Source organism: Geotrypetes seraphini, chromosome 6, assembly GCF_902459505.1.
Source record: "Geotrypetes seraphini chromosome 6, aGeoSer1.1, whole genome shotgun sequence".
In the NCBI taxonomy this organism is placed as follows: Eukaryota; Metazoa; Chordata; class Amphibia; order Gymnophiona; family Dermophiidae; genus Geotrypetes; species Geotrypetes seraphini.
Window position 1 is genome coordinate 140,437,287 of NC_047089.1, and position 17,903 is coordinate 140,455,189.

At 44.0% G+C, this 17,903-nt stretch overlaps 1 protein-coding gene across 1 annotated transcript in view; it reads right to left on the reverse strand.

Moving 5' to 3' along the window:
- TSGA10 (testis specific 10) overlaps window positions 1-17,903 on the reverse strand; it is a 418,936-nt gene that overhangs the window by 8,605 nt on the left and 392,428 nt on the right. The window contains 1 exon segment of the mRNA XM_033947421.1: window positions 11,423-11,625. Within this exon segment, the coding sequence (XP_033803312.1) occupies window positions 11,423-11,625 (203 nt within the window).

A 17,903-nucleotide genomic window follows, 5' to 3' on the forward strand; every position in this document is an offset into this window, starting at 1 on the left:
GGTTACAATTTAAATTCACAGTGTTACAATATAGGGTTTACGTAGAGTGTGTTGCAATATATCTTCATATAGGATTACTTACTGATGCTGATGAAGGGTTAAGGGAATGACTAGGCAAAAAGATTGGTTTTTACAGCTTTTCTAAAGTTAAGAAGTCCTTTAAGGGATCTGATATGAGTAGATAGGCTGTTCCAGAGATTTGGTAAGAAATAGGCATACATAGAATCATTTCCAGGCTGTCTAGAGTTGGAGGGAGTATCCTGATGGTATATTGTGACAAACCCGTAGCCACCTTTGTCCCTGTAATGGATAAAAGCAGAGCACGGTCTCTGGTCAGGAGAGCTGACCAGGTTAAAAGTAAAGATATTGAAATGGCTGACTACCCCTCAGTGAGGTACAGCAGGAAGGGTTTAAGCCTAAGGTTATTCAGCACAGCATGCCATATCAGAATAAATACACCAGAAAGCCTGTTAGGACTTTTACTGAGAAATGGAGACCTAGTCCTGCAAGGTATTCACATTTCCAGCCTAGGAGAAATCAGAGTTATTTCCATAGGGATTTCCAGCCCAACCCCCCTGCTCCTAGGAGAGAGAGGTAGGGCTATGACACACGTAAAAGCAGAGCCCGTGAATCACAGGGGGGGAGAGCAGGAAAGGGGGACACAGAGGACAGGCAAACAGAAAGGCAGGAGCAGCAGAGGAAACAAGAAGGTGATAAGAGAAGTCTCTCTCCTCAGCTCCACAGCAGTGAGGACGTGGATATGGCAGAGGACTTCCCAAGCCTGAGCCCAACTGCTGAGAAAGCTGAGGCAATGGACCTACTGAATTGTGTCTGGAAGCTGACTATAACCTAGAGGGAATGGAGGTTAGTCCATGAGGTGAAGTGAAGTCAGGAAACTGTTTTTCTATGCTGCGCTTGTGTGCTGGCTCTCTGTAACCTAAGACCAGCTGGCCTGATTAGGGAGAGAAGGAAAACTTCTCCGTTTTGCTCTGAGACAGCTCAGAGGTTTTGTTTGCTAAAGAAGCTGTATCTCTTATCTTATGAAGCCACTGTGATAAAGCCCTAGTAAAACTAACAAATTATCTAAAGCCCTGCTGTGCTACCTCAGCTGGAAAGCCCAGCTGATGCTGATAAGCTACATTGAACGCCTGAGCTCTGAACGGAGTCAGAGCTGGGCACTGAACACTTTACTTTACAAATTAGCTGGGGAGCTGGGAACTGTATTTCCAAAGTTTGCTATTCTTTTCTACTGGCTAAGTTTATGCAGTTTACTTGCATTGATTTTGAATTTGTTTTCATGGCATTTTTTGTTTATTTAAACCCTGGTGAAGAGGTCTATCTTTAAAGCAGAGAAAGTCCAGGGAACTTCAACTGTATGCCATACTTGGTTCTCAAGCCTTTCTGACAACTGTATGATATTTTTTGCTGTGTGCTTAATTGATGCATTCCTTGAGGGTGGCTGATAGTATTCAGACCACCTGTCCAATAAAGCCTAAGAATGAGAATTTGAACATATGTGAATTGTGTCTTCTCCTTTTTAGTACACGTATCTCAGTGTGGCCTGGGCAGACTAGGCGGGAGCCTAGGTCTGTTTTACCTGTAAAGTCTTCCTCTTTCCTGAGGAAGCCACGCTGACAGGTCAGGATTCGGCACAGCTAATCCGCCTGACGGTCAGAGCAGGGGATAGCTTTGTGACAATATGTAGGTGTATATCATCCTGGGAGCGTAGCGTTCTCTTTGGGGTGTAGAGAGGAAGTTTGTTTGAGAATTATTTGGGTGCCATGTTGTAGAGGGATTTATATTCCAACACTAGGCCTTTGAAAATGCAGCATTTGGATATGGGCAGCCAGTGGGCCGATATCAGTGCTGGAGAGACTAGGTCATGGGTTTGTAGGTTTTTTAGTAGTCTTATTGCTGCATTTTGAACTCACTGTAGTCGTTTGGAGTTTTTTTTTGCTTTAAAACTGTTGAATAAAGCATTGCAGTAATCCAGGCATGTAAGGACAAAGGCATAGAATGGTTGGGTGATGTTTTGTTCCATGAAATAGGTTCTCATCTTTCAGAGCTAGCAGAGGTAATAGAAGGATGAAGAGACTACTTGTGAGATTTGTTGCCAGAAAATGTGGAGAAATCGGGGTTTAAAAAAGGTTTGGATAATTTCCTAAAAGAGAAGTCCATAGCACATTATTTAGATGGCTTGGGAAAATCCACTGCTTATTCCTGGATAAGCAGCATGAAATCTGTTTTACTACTTGGGATCTAGCTAGGTACTTGGGACCTGGGTTGGCCATTGTTGGAATCAGGATGCTGGGCTTATGGACTTTGGTCTGTCCCAGTATGGCAATTCTTATTTTCTTATGATAAAAATTTAAGATAAAGAATTGTTAGTGATTTTTCAGATTTGTTTTTTATGCTGTATATTGAACTTTTTGATTGTCTTTGTGAACTGTTCTGAACTCTTTGGGTTTGACACGGTTTATAAAAGTTGTCATGGAAAGATTAGATTCTTACCTCTGTGAGAAGAAGGCATTCATCTGTTCACTGAATCAATCTGTTAGAGATTTCTCTATTGCCTTTGATGTCACGGCAATGGGGAGGTTGTCATGCACAATGTGTGAATTCCTCCCACTGCCAAGAGCAGAGAGCTACTATTGGATTTTAGAGCAGAGAGCTACCATTGGCTCTTTTGAGAGAATCAGAGTTTTTCAGCTTGATAAATAGTGTACAGAGGGCACAGAAAGCAGTAAGTGGGAGAAGGGAAAGCAAGCAGTTGGGAGCAGGGAGAAACTGTTTGTATCTCTCTGGTTAATAGTTTTGTAGGAGCTGTCAGAGAATTTCTCTAAGCAGCTGGGCTACTTCTGTGCATATAGCTCAGGGGATCAGCGTCCCAGAACCCTGAATATACCCTATTTACTCTCCTTTTACCTGATAGTTTCCTTTTGGCCTGCCTTCTGTTCATATAACTAGTCAGAGGGTACCATAGGAAGCCAGGGGTTAAACAAATGGCGCATGAACAGGGGCCTATCTCAAAAACCTTACCTTAATTTTGGTGTATTTTGCTGCACTCCTCTCAAGCCACTTTGAAGCACATTGGTTATTGGGACAGAGTAGCAGGGATTTGAAATAAACACAAGAAAAGGTCTGAAATAGAAACTGCTTTGTGTGCTTTTAGATATTACTTTGAAAATGGCAATGCAAACTTTACTAAATTGGTGTTCAGGAGAAGGAATTTATTCTGCAACAGCTTGTTACAAGAGGTTCCTTTGTCAATTAGTTCCCAGGAAATTCAGACTGTACTAGAGAGAGATACAAAAGTAGAAGGTATGAAAATCCTAGGTTGGATAAGAGACTCTACACAAGAAAAATTATTAGTCTTGTGTGTATGCCCTTATGACATAGACCCTAGGACACTTCCAGAGGAAATTGTACCACACACTGATGCCACACCCTGGAAGATTCTGGCAGTAAAGGAAGCTAGTGACCCCTCAGAACAGACAAAGGATAGCAGTCTAGAGAAGGAACTCCTTGAATATTTAAATCAGCAAGATAGAACACTAGCTGACATTACACCAATTCTCAGTCTCAGAAAAACTATTTCTGGTGACACTGCCGTTATTATTCTAGCAATAGGAAAGGTGCTAGAAAATAATCAAAAGTCACCAAGAGAAAACACTGTCTATAAGAGGTTAAAAACTTTTTCAGGCACACTTCCTGTGCCTGAAGAGGAAGATAATTTTGAAAATCAGATGGAACAAGTTGCCCAGATGTTGGAAGAATGGGAGTGCCCTGTCATGGAAAAAAAGGCAAATAGGCAAAAGCCTAAGTAGCCCAGCTCTGCAGATTTTTGGGTCTGTAAAAACTGAAAACCCCCAAGCCTCAGCTGAGGAATGTCTAGAAGCATTAGAAAATACATTTGGCACTGCTGAAAGTGGGCCTGACCTGTATTTTCAATTTAGAAGCACATGTCAAAAAGAGGGAGAAAAACTTTTAGATTATTTCTGGAGGCTAGAAGCTCTGCTCAGGAAAGTATTTATTTATTTATTTCATTTTCTATCCCATTTTCCCCAAGGAGCTCTGAACAGGTTACAGGTTAAACAAACATAAAATACATTTAACAGGTTACAATATAATTACAGTATAATTTTATGATACAAGGTTGTGTCCTAATTCTACTTTTCAATACAAGGTTTTATCCTAACTAGACACACAGTAGGGATCTAATACCAATATAGATAATGTACAGTTAGATTAAATTTGCCATAGTTACAGTGGAAGATGTTTCAATACAAGTTTTTTCCTAAAATGATACATTCTCTGATTTCTTTGTAATCCATCGATCATGGGCAGGGGAGTTAGGTGAAGAGGTATGTTTTATTGCTTTTCTAAAGCAGATTCCTTCAAGGAATCTGATCTGCGAGGGCACTCATAGAAACATAGAAACATAGAAAGATGACGGCAGAAAAGGGCTATAGCCCATCAAGTCTGCCCACTCTACTGTTCCACCCCATTAAGTTAGAGTGCTGCTCGACCCACGTAGAGATCCCACGTGGATGTCCCATTTATTCTTAAAGTCGAGCACGCTAGTGGCCTTGATCACCTGCACCGGTAGTTTGTTCCAGTGATCCACCACCCTTTTTGTAAAGAAATACTTCCTGGTGTCACCACTAAATCTCCCTCCTCTGAGTTTGAGCGGGTGCCCTCTTGTGACTGAAGGTCCCTTAGGAAAGAATATGTCATTTTCCACCTCGACACGACCTGTGACGTACTTAAATGTCTCAATCATGTCACCCCTCTCCCTGCGCTCCTCCAGAGAGTAGAGCTGCAACTTGCCCAGTCTTTCCTCGTATGAGAGACCCTTGAGTCCGGAGACCATCCTAGTGGCCATTCGCTGGACTGACTCAGCTCGAAGTATATCTTTATGGTAATGTGGCCTCCAGAATTGCACACAGTACTCCAGATGAGGTCTCACCATGGTTCTGTACAGTGGCATTATGACTTCAGGTTTACGGCTGACGAAGCTTCTATTGATACATCCCATCATCCGCCTTGCCCTGGATGAGGCCTTCTCTACTTGTTTGGCAGCCTTCATGTCTGCACTGATGATTACTCCCAAGTCCCGTTCTTCTGAGGTCATAGCTAGTGTTTCTCCATTCAAGGTGTATGTTCTGCATGGATTTCTGCTGCCGAGATGCATCACCTTACACTTCTTTGCGTTGAAGCCCAGCTGCCATGTTGAGGACCAGTTTTCCAACTTGATCAGATCCTGCGCCATATCATCCGTGAGATCGCTTTCACCTACTGTATTACACAGTTTGGTGTCGTCGGCAAACAGCGCTACTTTTCCCTGAAGCCCTCGGGTCAAGTCCCTTATGAATATGTTAAAAAGGGATGGTCCCAGGACTGAGCCCTGCGGCACTCCGCTAGTCACCTCCGATGTCTTAGAGAGGATGCCATTGACCACCACCCTCTGAAGTCTTCCACTTAGCCAATCATTGACCCATGCCGTTAGTTTCTCACCTAACCCCATCGATTTCATCTTGTTTAATAGTCTATGGTGTGGGACACTGTCAAACGCTTTACTGAAATCCAAGTACACTATGTCCAGAGACTCTCCCGAGTCTAGCTTTCCTGTCACCCAGTCAAAGAAGCTGATAAGATTGGATTGGCATGACCTGCCCCTAGTGAATCCATGTTGACAGGGATCCCTCAGATTCCCCTCATCCAATATCGTGTCTAATTTCCCTTTAAGTAGAATTTCCATGAGTTTACACACTATTGATGTGAGACTTACTGGTCTGTAATGCGCAGCCTCCGTTCTGCAACCCTTTTTGTGCGAACAACACTGGCAGTTTTCCAGTCCAGGGGGACTCTCCCCGTACTTAGGGAGAGATTGAAGAGCATAGCTAACGGTTCCGCCAAAACATCGCATAGCTCTCTGAGCACTCTTGGGTGCAGATTGTCCGGTCCCATGGCTTTGTTCACCTTGAGTCGATCCCAATAGCTCAGTATGAAGTGGGAGTAGGAACATCGTTTGGCAGTTTTCAGTTGACCAGGAGGCGTTTTGAGGTGTATTTCATCCTGGGAGCGGAGGGATCTGTTCGGCATATATGGAGGAAGCTTTGTCACCATGTAGCCTGGCGCCATGGTGACATGCAAAGATTCGAACACTAGCATCAGGCCCTTGAAGACACAATGTTTGGCTATGGTCAGCCAGTGAGCTGACAATAAACTAAACTAAACTAAAACTTGGATTTGTAGATTGGGTCATCACCAAAAGAGGAGCTCGACTTGGTTAACAATAATTAGAAAGAAAAACATAAGGTAATAAAACAACAAAACAAAAAAGGGAGCATAAATCAAAAGACAAAAAAGCCAATGAATGATTTCTAAAATAATTTGTAAATAAAATTGTTTTTAAAGTTTTGCGAAAGGATTGAAAGGAGCCAGGACCCCTTAAAGTAAAAGGTATTCCATTCCATAATTCTGTCAATTTAAAAATAAAAGATTGGCTAAATTTCCTGACAGCTTAGACAGGATCAAGGGCACGGAGGATTTTTAGAAGTTTGATTGTTTTGTTTTGTACATGTCTTCAGTTTATATACCGGGTCATCTCTCGTCGGAGCTCGACTCGGTTTACTAGTGGTCAAAGACCAGAATATGCATGAAAATAAAGAAGTAAGAGAAAAGGGATTAGTTTATCTGTCATAAAAACATAAGAACATAAGCAGTGCCTCCGCCGGGTCAGACCATAGGTCCATCCTGCCCGGCAGTCCGCTCCCGCGGCGGCCCCAAACAGGTCACGACCTGTCTGAATCACCAGAAGGGGCTCCCTTGCCACCTTGGTTTCTCATTGAAGTCCTATCTTCCCATCGAAGTCCTAACCCTCAGGTCTTGCACATGCACGACCTGGTTGGGTTTCTATACTTATTACCTGGTTAGCTTTCTATACTTGTGTTACATCCCAGCTCCTCCCTCAGTATCCCACAATCCCTTTAACCCTCAGGAATCCGTCCAATCCCTGTTTGAATCCCTGTACCATACTCTGCCTGATCACTTCCTCCAGTAGCGCATTCCAAGTGTCCACGACCCTTTGGGTGAAAAAAAACTTCCTTGCATTTGTTTTGAACCTATCTCCCTTCAGTTTCTCCGAATGCCCCCTCGTACTTGTTGTCCCCTTCAGTCTGAAGAATCTGTCCCTATCCACCCTCTCTATGCCCCTCATGATCTTGAAGGTCTCTATCATATCTCCCCTGAGCCTCCTTTTTTCCAGAGAGAAGAGCCCCAGCCTATCCAACCTCTTGGCGTATGGGCAGTGTTCCAGCCCTTTTACCAGTTTCGTTGCTCTCCTTTGGACTCTCTCAAGTACCGCCATGTCCTTCTTGAGGTGCGGCGACCAATACTGAACGCAGTATTCCAGATGTGGACGCACCATCGCTCGATACAATGGCATGATGACTTCCCGCGTCCTGGTTGTTATGCCCCTCTTTATGATGCCCAGCATCCTGTTGGCTTTTTTCGAGGCTGCTGCGCACTGTGCAGATGGCTTCAGTGATGCATCCACCAGCACACTCAAGTCTCTCTCAAGTCTGCTGTCTCCCAACAATGCCCCCCCCCAATTTGTAGTTGAACAACGGGTTCTTTTTCCCTATATGCATGACCTTGCATTTTTCCACGTTAAAGCGCATTTGCCATTTGTTTGCCCAGTCTTCCAGCTTGTCCAGGTCCCTTTGCAGGTCCTCACACTCCTCCCTGGACCTAACTCTGCCGCACAGTTTGGTATCGTCTGCAAATTTTATAACCTCGCACTTTGCCTCCTTTTCCAGGTCATTGATAAATATGTTGAAGAGTAATGGCCCCAGCACCGATCCCTGTGGCACACCGCTTGTGACTCCCCGCCAGTCAGAATATTGTCCCTTCACTCCGAACCTCTGCAGTCTACCCGACAACCAGTGCTTGATCCATCTGTGCACATCCCCTCCCACCCCGTGGTTCCACAGCTTCCTAAGCAGCCTTTCATGTGGCACCTTGTCGAAAGCCTTTTGAAAATCGAGGTAAATGATGTCTATGGGTTCCCCATTGTCCACCCGACTGCTTATTCCCTCAAAGAAGTACAGAAGGTTCGTTAGGCACGACCTTCCCTTACAGAATCCGTGTTGGCTTGTTCTCAGTAGGCCATTCCTCTCGATGTGCTTGCAAATGCCGTCCTTGATCATAGCTTCCACCATCTTCCCTATAATTGAAGTCAGGCTCACCGGCCTGTAGTTCCCGGGTCACCCCTCGATCCCTTCTTGAAGATAGGTGTGACATTCGCCAATTTCCAGTCCTCTGGTACCTCACCAGTTTTCAAGGATAGGTTGCAAACATGCTGGATTGTGCCCGCTATTTCTTGTCTTAGTTCCTTCAGAACCCTTGGGTGGATCCCGTCCGGGCCCGGTGATTTACCGCATTTTAACCTGTCTATCTGTTTGAGGACATCCTCCTTACTTACCTCTATGTGCTCCAATTTTTCGGCCTGTTCCCCACTCATGAGCTCCTCTGAGTCCGGTATATTAGATGTGTCTTCGCTCGTGAAAACCGACGAGAAGAACGTGTTCAACCTCTCAGCTACCTCTTTATCCTCCTTAATCGCTCCCTTTCTATCCCCATCGTCCAACGGCCCCACCTCCTCTCTCGCTGGTCGCTTCCCCTTTACGTAACTGAAGAATGCCTTGAAGTTTTTCGCCTCCCTGGCCAGCCCCTCTTCGTATTCCCCTTTCGCTTTTCTAACCTCTCGGTGGCATTCCTTTTGGCATTTCCTGTGCGCCTGGTGATTTTCCTCCGTTGGGTCCTTTTTCCATCTCCGGAAGGATACTTTTTTGTCACTTATTGCCCTCTTTACTTCAGTTGACATCCAAACCGGGTCCTTTGATCGCTTGTTCTTGCAGCCTTTCCTGAAACTGGGGACGTACATTCTTTGTGCTTCCTGCAGGGTGTCCCTGAATAGGGTCCAGGCGCTTCCCACAGTCTCCATCCTAAAGATGTTTCTGAGCTTCCTCCCCACCATTTCCCTCATAGCAACATAGTTCCCTTTCTTGAAGTTGAACGCAGTTGTTGCGGTCCTCCTTACTATAGGTGTCCCCCTTTCTAATGTGAATCTGATCGCGTTGTGATCACTGTTGCCTAGTGGTCCTCCCACTTCTACCCCTCTTGCAGGCCCCCCTAATCCGTTTAGGATGAGGTCAAGAGTAGCACCCCCTCGTGTCGGTTCTTTGACTAGTTGCTCCATGAAGCAGTCCCTCACAGCTTCTACAAATCCTGTTTCCCTAGTGCAGTTGGAGTGACCCGTACTCCAGTCTATTCCCGGGTAGTTGAAGTCCCCCATCACTGTTACACTTCCAGTCCTGCATTCCTGTCTCAGTTCCGCTTCCAAGTCGTGTCCGACTCCTTCTGGCGTACCAGGTGGGCGATAGTACAGCCCCAGTTTTATGCCTACACCCTTGTTTCCTGGCAATTTGACCCATAGCGATTCCAGCCCCTCTGCCTTCGTTGCCATATCCATCCCGACCGAGTGGATAGAGTCCTTTATATATAGTGCTATGCCTCCCCCCTTCTTGTGGGTCCTGTCCCTCCTGTAGAGCTTGTACCCCGGCAGCGCCACATCCCATTGATTTTCCTCTGTCCACCAGGTTTCTGCAATTCCAATTATATCTAGGTTCTCCCCCTTGGCCCCTGGTCATAAAAATAAATCTAACAATGCTGTCAGTTAGTTGATTCCATAGGTAAACCGTTTAAATATTGTGAAAACAGCAAAGTTTTTAAGACTTTACGAAATTGTAGCTGACCTCTCAATCTAACAGAGTCGGGGAAGTCCATTCCAAGTCTCTGTTTAATTACTGTGATCATGTTTTGTTTTTTCAATTCTTTATTTATAACATTTTTCTTATTACATTGAAGTATACAAACTTGAAACAGATCAATAGTTTCAAAAACAGAAAAATAAAAATAAAAAGATAGGTAATTCAATCATTATTTAGTCCACCATTTTAAACGAAATTATCAGGAAAAAGAAAAGTCTGTGGAAACACAAAGTCAAACGAAAGAACAGCAATATTCTGCATATCCTACAACTGGTTTATGGCAGATTACACATCATGAGCTCCAGATACAATTGATATTTACCCCATTTTCTCCTTGATTCCCATTAGGAGTAGACACTACCACAGGTTTCTTTATTTGAAGATAATTAGCTCTTACAGTAGGAGGCAAATTTTCTGGTGGAATAGCCAAAATTTCCTTGTATTTCCTTGCCATCTCCACAGGTGCAATCAACGGACATTTAGGGAAATTCAGGAATCTCAAATTATTTCTCCTCAATTGGTTCTCAAAGCTTTCCATTTTTCTTGCAATAAAGATTCTTTTACCAACTCAGTTTCTAAATCTTTCATTTCAGTCAATTATTCTTCCTGTTTTTCCAACTTCTCATTAACTTTTGTTTTAGAGCCAAACCCTGCTGCTCTACTTTGGAGTAGATAGTCCCACAGTACATGCTTAAAGTAGAAAAGGAAAGCTTAAGATTTGCATCAGTACCTGAAATGGCCTGCCATAAGGCTTCCATGTCTATCTTATCAGGTCTGTCCAAAACCCCAAATTTGATGTTAGACCTACCAGAAGGACCTCTCACCTCTGCCCTAGTGTGAGGTAGTTGATGTATTTCTCCTGCCACTCTGTCCTCTAATGAGGCTGGTGCAGCTGGCCCTCCGTTGCTGAGGTCCAAAATCCCCTCTCTGGGGTTCGGCTCCTCAGACGCTCCCTCCACTGGCTTCCTTCTGGGTTGGGGTGGAGCTGATCTGTGCTCCGGGCTTAACACCGCCTGTTCCTGTAAGCCGAGTTAGCTCGAGATACTAGGGCTCTCTCCTGAGGTAGGTGCATCAGATTTACCTGACCGCGCAAAGGCTCCTGCTATAGTCATCTGTATCAGCCATTGCGGTGTCGCCACCATCACCGGAGGGTTAACACGAGGGGCTCCCTTCCTTGTCCCCATATTCAGATATGGGGAACACTGTTAAGCAATGCCAGTAAGGACAATTTAGTGGAGCCTTCCTCTCAGGCGTCCACTCTCGTCGCTATCTTGATTTCGAGTCCTCTGTGATCATGTTTTGAACTGAAAATTTGTATGCCATGATAGGAGGTTATCATTATTACAACATTTTTATGCTCAAGAAAGTCTTGCTATATAGTAACTGTACATTTATTAGTGTTATGATGTTTGGAAAGGTCTGTACATTATGATGTAAACTTTTGCATAAATGAGAGGAAGTCTAACTTGGACAAATACAAAAGTACTGATAGAAAACCTCTCTTTTTTGCAGTGGGTACTTTGACTTATTTGCAAAGTTTAACATAGCTCATCAGATAATCTAGTTTGAAAATGTGCTCTACTTACAGTTTGTTTTCAGCCAGGGCCAGTTTCTCTTTAAGAAGCTGAATTTCTGCCTCCATTTCTTGTGTTGTCATCTGAGATTGAAATTCTTTTTCTCGATTGGACACCAGTAAACATTCCAGGTTCTTTGTAGAAATTCTTTCACTTGCCAGCTGTTTTGTGAGGAGTTCTATTTCTGAACATGCAGATTCTAGGTCACGTTGTACCTGGAAGACATATGTAGCTATATTTACTTTTCATTTTTTTACAAAAATCAAAACCAATAATGATGGTAGCTTTGGCAGGAAAGTTAAGATGGCTGTGATAGCTCCTCATTTGGAGGCATAACATAATATAATTGTACATGGCAATTCTTTATCCTCATGCTAGAACATGAACATAAACGTGAAAGGGGTCATTGACTAACAGTGTTAGTATAGTAACTGTTCTAAACGAGCAAAGTCTTGCAATACGAGTACGTGACATAAACACGCTCGAGAAATGGGCCGCAACATGGCAAATGAGGTTCAGTGGGGATAAGTGTAAGGTGATACATGTCGGTAACAAAAATCTTATACACGAATACAGGATGTCCGAGGTGGTACTTGGAGAGATCCCCCCAGGAAAGAGACTTGGGAGTACTGGTCGACAAGTCGATGAAGCCATGCGTGCAATGCGCAGCGGTGGCGAAAAGAGCGAATAGAAGGCTAGGAATGATTAAGAAAGGGATCACAAACAGATCGGAGAAAGTTATCATGCTGCTGTACCGGTTCATGGTACGCCCTCACCTGGAATACTGCGTCCAGCACTGGTCGCCATACATGAAGAAGGACACGGTACTGCTCGAAAGGGTCCAAAGAGAGACTAAAATGGTTAAGGGGCTGGAGGAGTTGCAGTACAACGAGAGATTAGAGAAACTGGGCCTCTTCTCTCTTTAAAGAGGAGACCGAGAGGGGACAAGATCAAAATATTCAAGATACTGAAGGGAATAGACTTAGTAGATAAAGATAGGTTGTTCACCCTCTCCAAGGTAGGGAGAACGAGAAGGCACTCTCTAAAGTTAAAATGGGATAGATTCCTTACAAACGTAAGGAAATTCTTCTTCACCCAGAGAGTGATGGAAAACTGGAACCCTCTTTCGGAGGCTGTTATAGGGGAAGATACCCTACAGGGATTCAAGACAAAGTTAGACAAGTTTCTGCTGAACTGGAACGTACGCAGGTAGGGCTGGTCTCAGTTAGAGCACTGGTCTTTGACCTAGGGGCTGCCGTGGGAGCAGACTGTTGGGCACGATGGACCACTGGTCTGACCCAGAAGCTGCAATTTTTATGTTTTTATATAATACTAGTGTTTAAGCCCGTTACAATAACGGGTGCTTGAATATGTGTCTGTCTGTCTTTCTGTCTCTCTCCCTGCCCCTGTATCTTTCTTCCTTTCTTTCTGTCTCTCTCCCTCCCGCTATCTATCTTTCTTTCTCTCTCTCCCCCTCCCGCTGTCTTTCTTTCTGTCTGTCTCTCTGTCTGTCTCTCTCCCTGGCCTCCTTTGTCTGTCTGTCTTTCTCTCTCCCTTCCCACTGTCTTTCGTTCTTGAGCATTGCCTACCTGTCTTTCTGTCTCTCTCCTTGGCCCCCTGCCTTTCTTTGTCTTTCTCCGTGGCCTTCTGTCTCCCCCTCAAAGCAAACCAAGATTGCTCCCTGCCCTCCAGCACACCCCTCCCCCACCAAAGCAAAGCAAGTTCTCTCCCTGGCCCCCTTTCCCTCTCCCCCACTTCCCTGTGCAGCAACACTCCCTCCCCCTCCATTTCCCTGTGCAGCAGCAGCATTTCCCTCCCCTCACCCCACTTCCCTGTGCAGCAGCAGCAGCAGCATTCCCTCCCCCTCCATTTCCCTGTGCAGCAGCAGCATTTCCCTCCCCCTCCATTTCACTGTGCAGCAGCAGTAGCATTTCCCTCCCCCCACCCAACTTCCCTGTGTAGCAGCAGCATTTCCTCACCCTCCATTTCCCTGTGCAGCAGCAGCAGCAGCATTTCCCTCCCCTCCCCCAACCCACTTCTCTGTGCAGCAGCATTTGTTTGTTTCTGGCCAGCTTCCTTACCCCTTGCCGATCTCCGCCTGTATAGCACGACACCCTCCTGCTGTTCCTGTGCACCAGTAACAAACCGCTACCGCCGTTGAGATGCCTGCAAGCGCTGGAAGCCTGAAGACGTCAGAAGCCGGGGCGCGTGCGGCAAGTGACTGCACGCGCCCCAAATAGAATATGGCCATGGAACAGAAATCACGGTGGCAGGGATCACGCCATTTTAACAGTGCATGCGCGGATAAGGTATTATTAGATAGGATACATGCGTCACATCATCATAACTGAGCTACAGGAGTGTAGTGACTGTTCTAAATGAGCAAGGTCTTGCAATACAAGTACGTATAGTTTCCATTATTTCCTATGGGGAAATTCAATTTGATATACGAGTGCTTTACAAGCATTCTTCAGGAACAAATTATGCTCGCAAACCATGGTTTTACTGTATTTTCTATGTATAAAATGTGCTTTACATGCTGGAAATGGTTATTATAAAATTGTATGGAGGTATACATAAGTAAAAGCAGGTACACACAAGAACAAGGGACAATTCTATAACTGTATGTCATGATTTAGGTGCTCATTTTATGCAGGCTGTAAGCCTGTTCTATAAGAACATTTACTGCAGAGGCCTTTTTACTACAGTGCATTTCGCTGTTAATGCGTGGTTTAGCTAATGTACAAACAAGCTAATTGCTTTTGGGATATTTTTTTAGGTTATTGTGTACCAAGTTGTGCATTAAGAGAATTTTGTATTGGGGTAAGGGTGGGGTAAATGGATTTGGACAGTGGACAGCAATTAACATGCTGTACGGTACTTACCTCGTGCTAACCAGCTACCATACAGTTAGCACAGGACCACTTACTGTTTCCTCAATAGGAGGCATTAAGGATCATATTCTGTATAGGACTCTTACTTTAGGCACCACTAGGTGCCCTAATCAAGGATGCTAAGGATGCCTAGCGACAGCTAACTTCGGAATCTGTGAGCAATTTGTTTTTAATTGGCTTAACTGGTATGGTAATTGACTGCCAGTTTTCAGCTAACCAGAAAATTTTTTAAATTAACAATTAAGAGTTCGGCACTGAACTCTTTGGATGCCTAGTAATGCCTAAGTCAAGACGCCCTCTGCCGCCTATCTGAAAAGTAGGTGTGGTTGACTTAGGTGTCACCAGGTGTATAAGTTAGGTGCTGATAAATTAGGCCAAATAAAACCTGGTCTAATATACTGATGCAAAATTGTTAATAGCCTAACACTATTTCAGAGGGGTCAACTCAAAATGTTCTAATACAAAAGACCTGCTTCCTGTATCTCTAATTTTGCACACTGAACTATATTTATAAAGTTCACTATTTTGAAAATCAATAGCAATTATTTGCCCCCGGGAGGTGTATCAGTCTGCGGGAACCTCTTACTAATAGTTAGAAAGTTCATTAGGATATATCCCCAATATCAGTGCCGCCTGAAGCACACTATAGGGTTTTATCCTCGAACATCATTTGTTACCTACCCTTGGGATTAAAATTTTTATTTAATTACCAGAAGTGCAGTGTGCAAATATAAAATAGAGGTATCAAAAATGTCACAAAAATCATTTAAACCCACATTCAATTTCTAAATGAGAGAAGGTTTCCTCCTTGTGAATCATTTTAACAGGGCATTCAGCTGAGGCACCCCCTCCCAGGAAATTATTGAGCATCAGCGGACTTTATGAGATACGTTTCCTGTTTCTGCATAAGCACATTGCCAGCCCATTGTTTTAAAGGGCAGAAGAGGGCAGGAGAGTCAGTAAGGAAGTGAAGCGACTGGACATTCGGGGGTTGGGGTGGCTTCAGGGGGTCTGACAGGAGGGATTGAGCATCCCTTCTACCGGGGATTATTTCTGGGTTTGCAGCAGGAGGGATTGGGCATTCCTCCTGCTGGGAACTGTTTTGGGATTTGCAGCAGAAGGGATTGGGCATACCTCCTACCGGCCTACCTTGCAGTGGGATGGGTTCCCTGCTGCAGCTGCTAAACCGATTGCGATAGGGAGATTCCCTTGCTGCAATCAGTTCAGTGACCGTGTCTATATTTCAGGTGCCTAAGGCCACTTCCAGGCGAAACCATGCCACGCCTAGCCTTGGGGGAGCTTAGGCGGCCCTACACACCTCCCTAGGCTATCGAAGATACCTACAATGTAGGCAGCCTGCTTCAGGGTGTTGCTTTTTTAAAAACGTGTGTCCCAATTAGTTGGTTAGACAGTGGTAGAGCGCCTACTACCGCTTTCAATCGGGACACCATTTATAGAATTTGCCCCTCAGTGTCAAAAGTTATTAAATAGATAAAACAGAAAAAGTAAATAAAGAAAAAAAAAGTTTTAAAAACTTCTCATATCAATATATCTATAAATGATTTTCTGAAGGTTTTTTGTATAGATGAAAGAGAATTCAAGCCATATATTTATTTATTTATTCATTCAATTTTCTATACCGTTCTCCCAGGGGAACTCAGAACGGTTTACATGCATATATAACCAAAGAACATTATTGTAGTCTATAGTTTGGATTTCCGAGATCCTTTTCCTTCAAATGTTCATCTACAGTGCTATAGTGGCATTCATTTTCAATGAATAGACTTTTAGTTGATTGGCATTTTGTATTTTTGGTTTATCTTCATTTTTTGTTTTGATACATCTTACATAATATTCACATACTCAAACCACAATTTACTCTGGTTTACAATCTAAGTTTGGATAATTAATTACTTTTTGTTTTACAGAAACTTGCAAAATAGTGCCCAGAAATATCTAAGAAAAAGGACCATTTAGAGACTTCCGGTAACGGGGCGCTCTCTGTCTCACCGGCAAATGTTGCGAAAATAAGTGACATCAGTTTATCTTCTTTGGAGCGATCAGAGCATTTCAGCTCCTTGGGACGAGTTTGCCATATGGAGGGCAAAAAATTAAAAGTGGACTTGAAAGCTTTTGCCTATAAACCCTCAACAAACCTTCCTGAAGCTTCTGGATTAGAGGAGGCTTTGGTGGGGCCACAGGTTCGAGATGGCAGCGTGAGCATCTCGCTTGCTAGTTGGGCATATCTGCTGAGGTGGATGATGGATATTCAATCTTCCCTCTCTACTTAGAAGTCAGAGCTGAGCATGGATATGGGAAGTCTTCATAATAAAATTGATAAAAATTGGACAGCGCCTTAATGATTTTGAGGAACAAGTTATCACCAATGACATAGTGGAACTACAGACTCGGTGCACTAATTTGAAAACTTGGTGTGAAGATGTTCTATTTAAAATTGAGGATGGAGAAAATCATTCCCAAAGAAATAATTTGAGAGCTTGAGAAGTGCCAGATGTGGGCCGTGATGGTGATGTGGTGCAAATTTGCCATAAAATTTTGTGAGTTGCAGAGCCAGAGGGGGACTTACCTGAGATAGACTTTGATAGAGTGCATAGAGCGCTGGGTCCCATGCCTGCGGACAGACTGAGAGATATTGTAGCCTGTTTTCTACGCTACCCCTTGAAAAAACGTGTATAAGGTGGGCCATGTTGAAATAGCAGGGGCCAGGGTGGAACTTTTTTCTGATGTGTCCACTATCACGTTGAAGCGGAGGCGAGATTTTCAGTAAGTAACCAGATGTCATGATATCCAATACTGGTGGCACTATCCTTTTGGTCTTTCCTTTGGGATGGACAATAAGACTCACAGGGTTACTATGGTTGCAGCTGCGAGAAGTATTCAGCTGGAAGCCAAACTCTGGCAAGAAGATTCTCAGCACCAGCGCAAGGATTTGTTAATCTCGCTCTGCTCTTCAGCAATGCTGGCATCGAGTTGATCAGAAGAAACTAGACTCACACTGGCTTCCAATACAAGCCCGCATCCAATTCAAACTATACTGTATGTTATTCAAAACCTTAAACGGAACGGCACCCACCCACCTAAACAACCGTCTAAACAGGAACCTCTCAACCAGACAGAGGAGAACCCAATCCCCTTTCTCCTTCCCCCCTTTTAAAGGAACCAAACGCAAAAAGATGTATGACAACTTACTTGCAACACATGCAGCTAAATTGGACCCCTCCATCACCAACCTACTGACAGCATCAACTGACCTCAAGGCTTTCCGCAAAGAAATCAAGACCCTACTATTCAAGAAATTCACCCAAACGTCCTAATCCCTTCCTTTTCCCCTCTCTCCCCCTCTTAGAATCTACTCATCAAAATTGCTTTAGACCTTACGCCTTAATTGTAATTTGTATTTCTCTTCCTGGAAATGTCCAGTTATCGTTCTGATGTAATCCGCTTAGAACTGAAAGGTACAGGCGGAATATAAGCCAGTAATGTAATGTAATGTAAGAAACGTTTGCAATGCCAGGCACACTTCCTTTATGTGTTGCCCACCTGAATGTACAGATTTGACCTGTTTCTGAGTGGGGAAG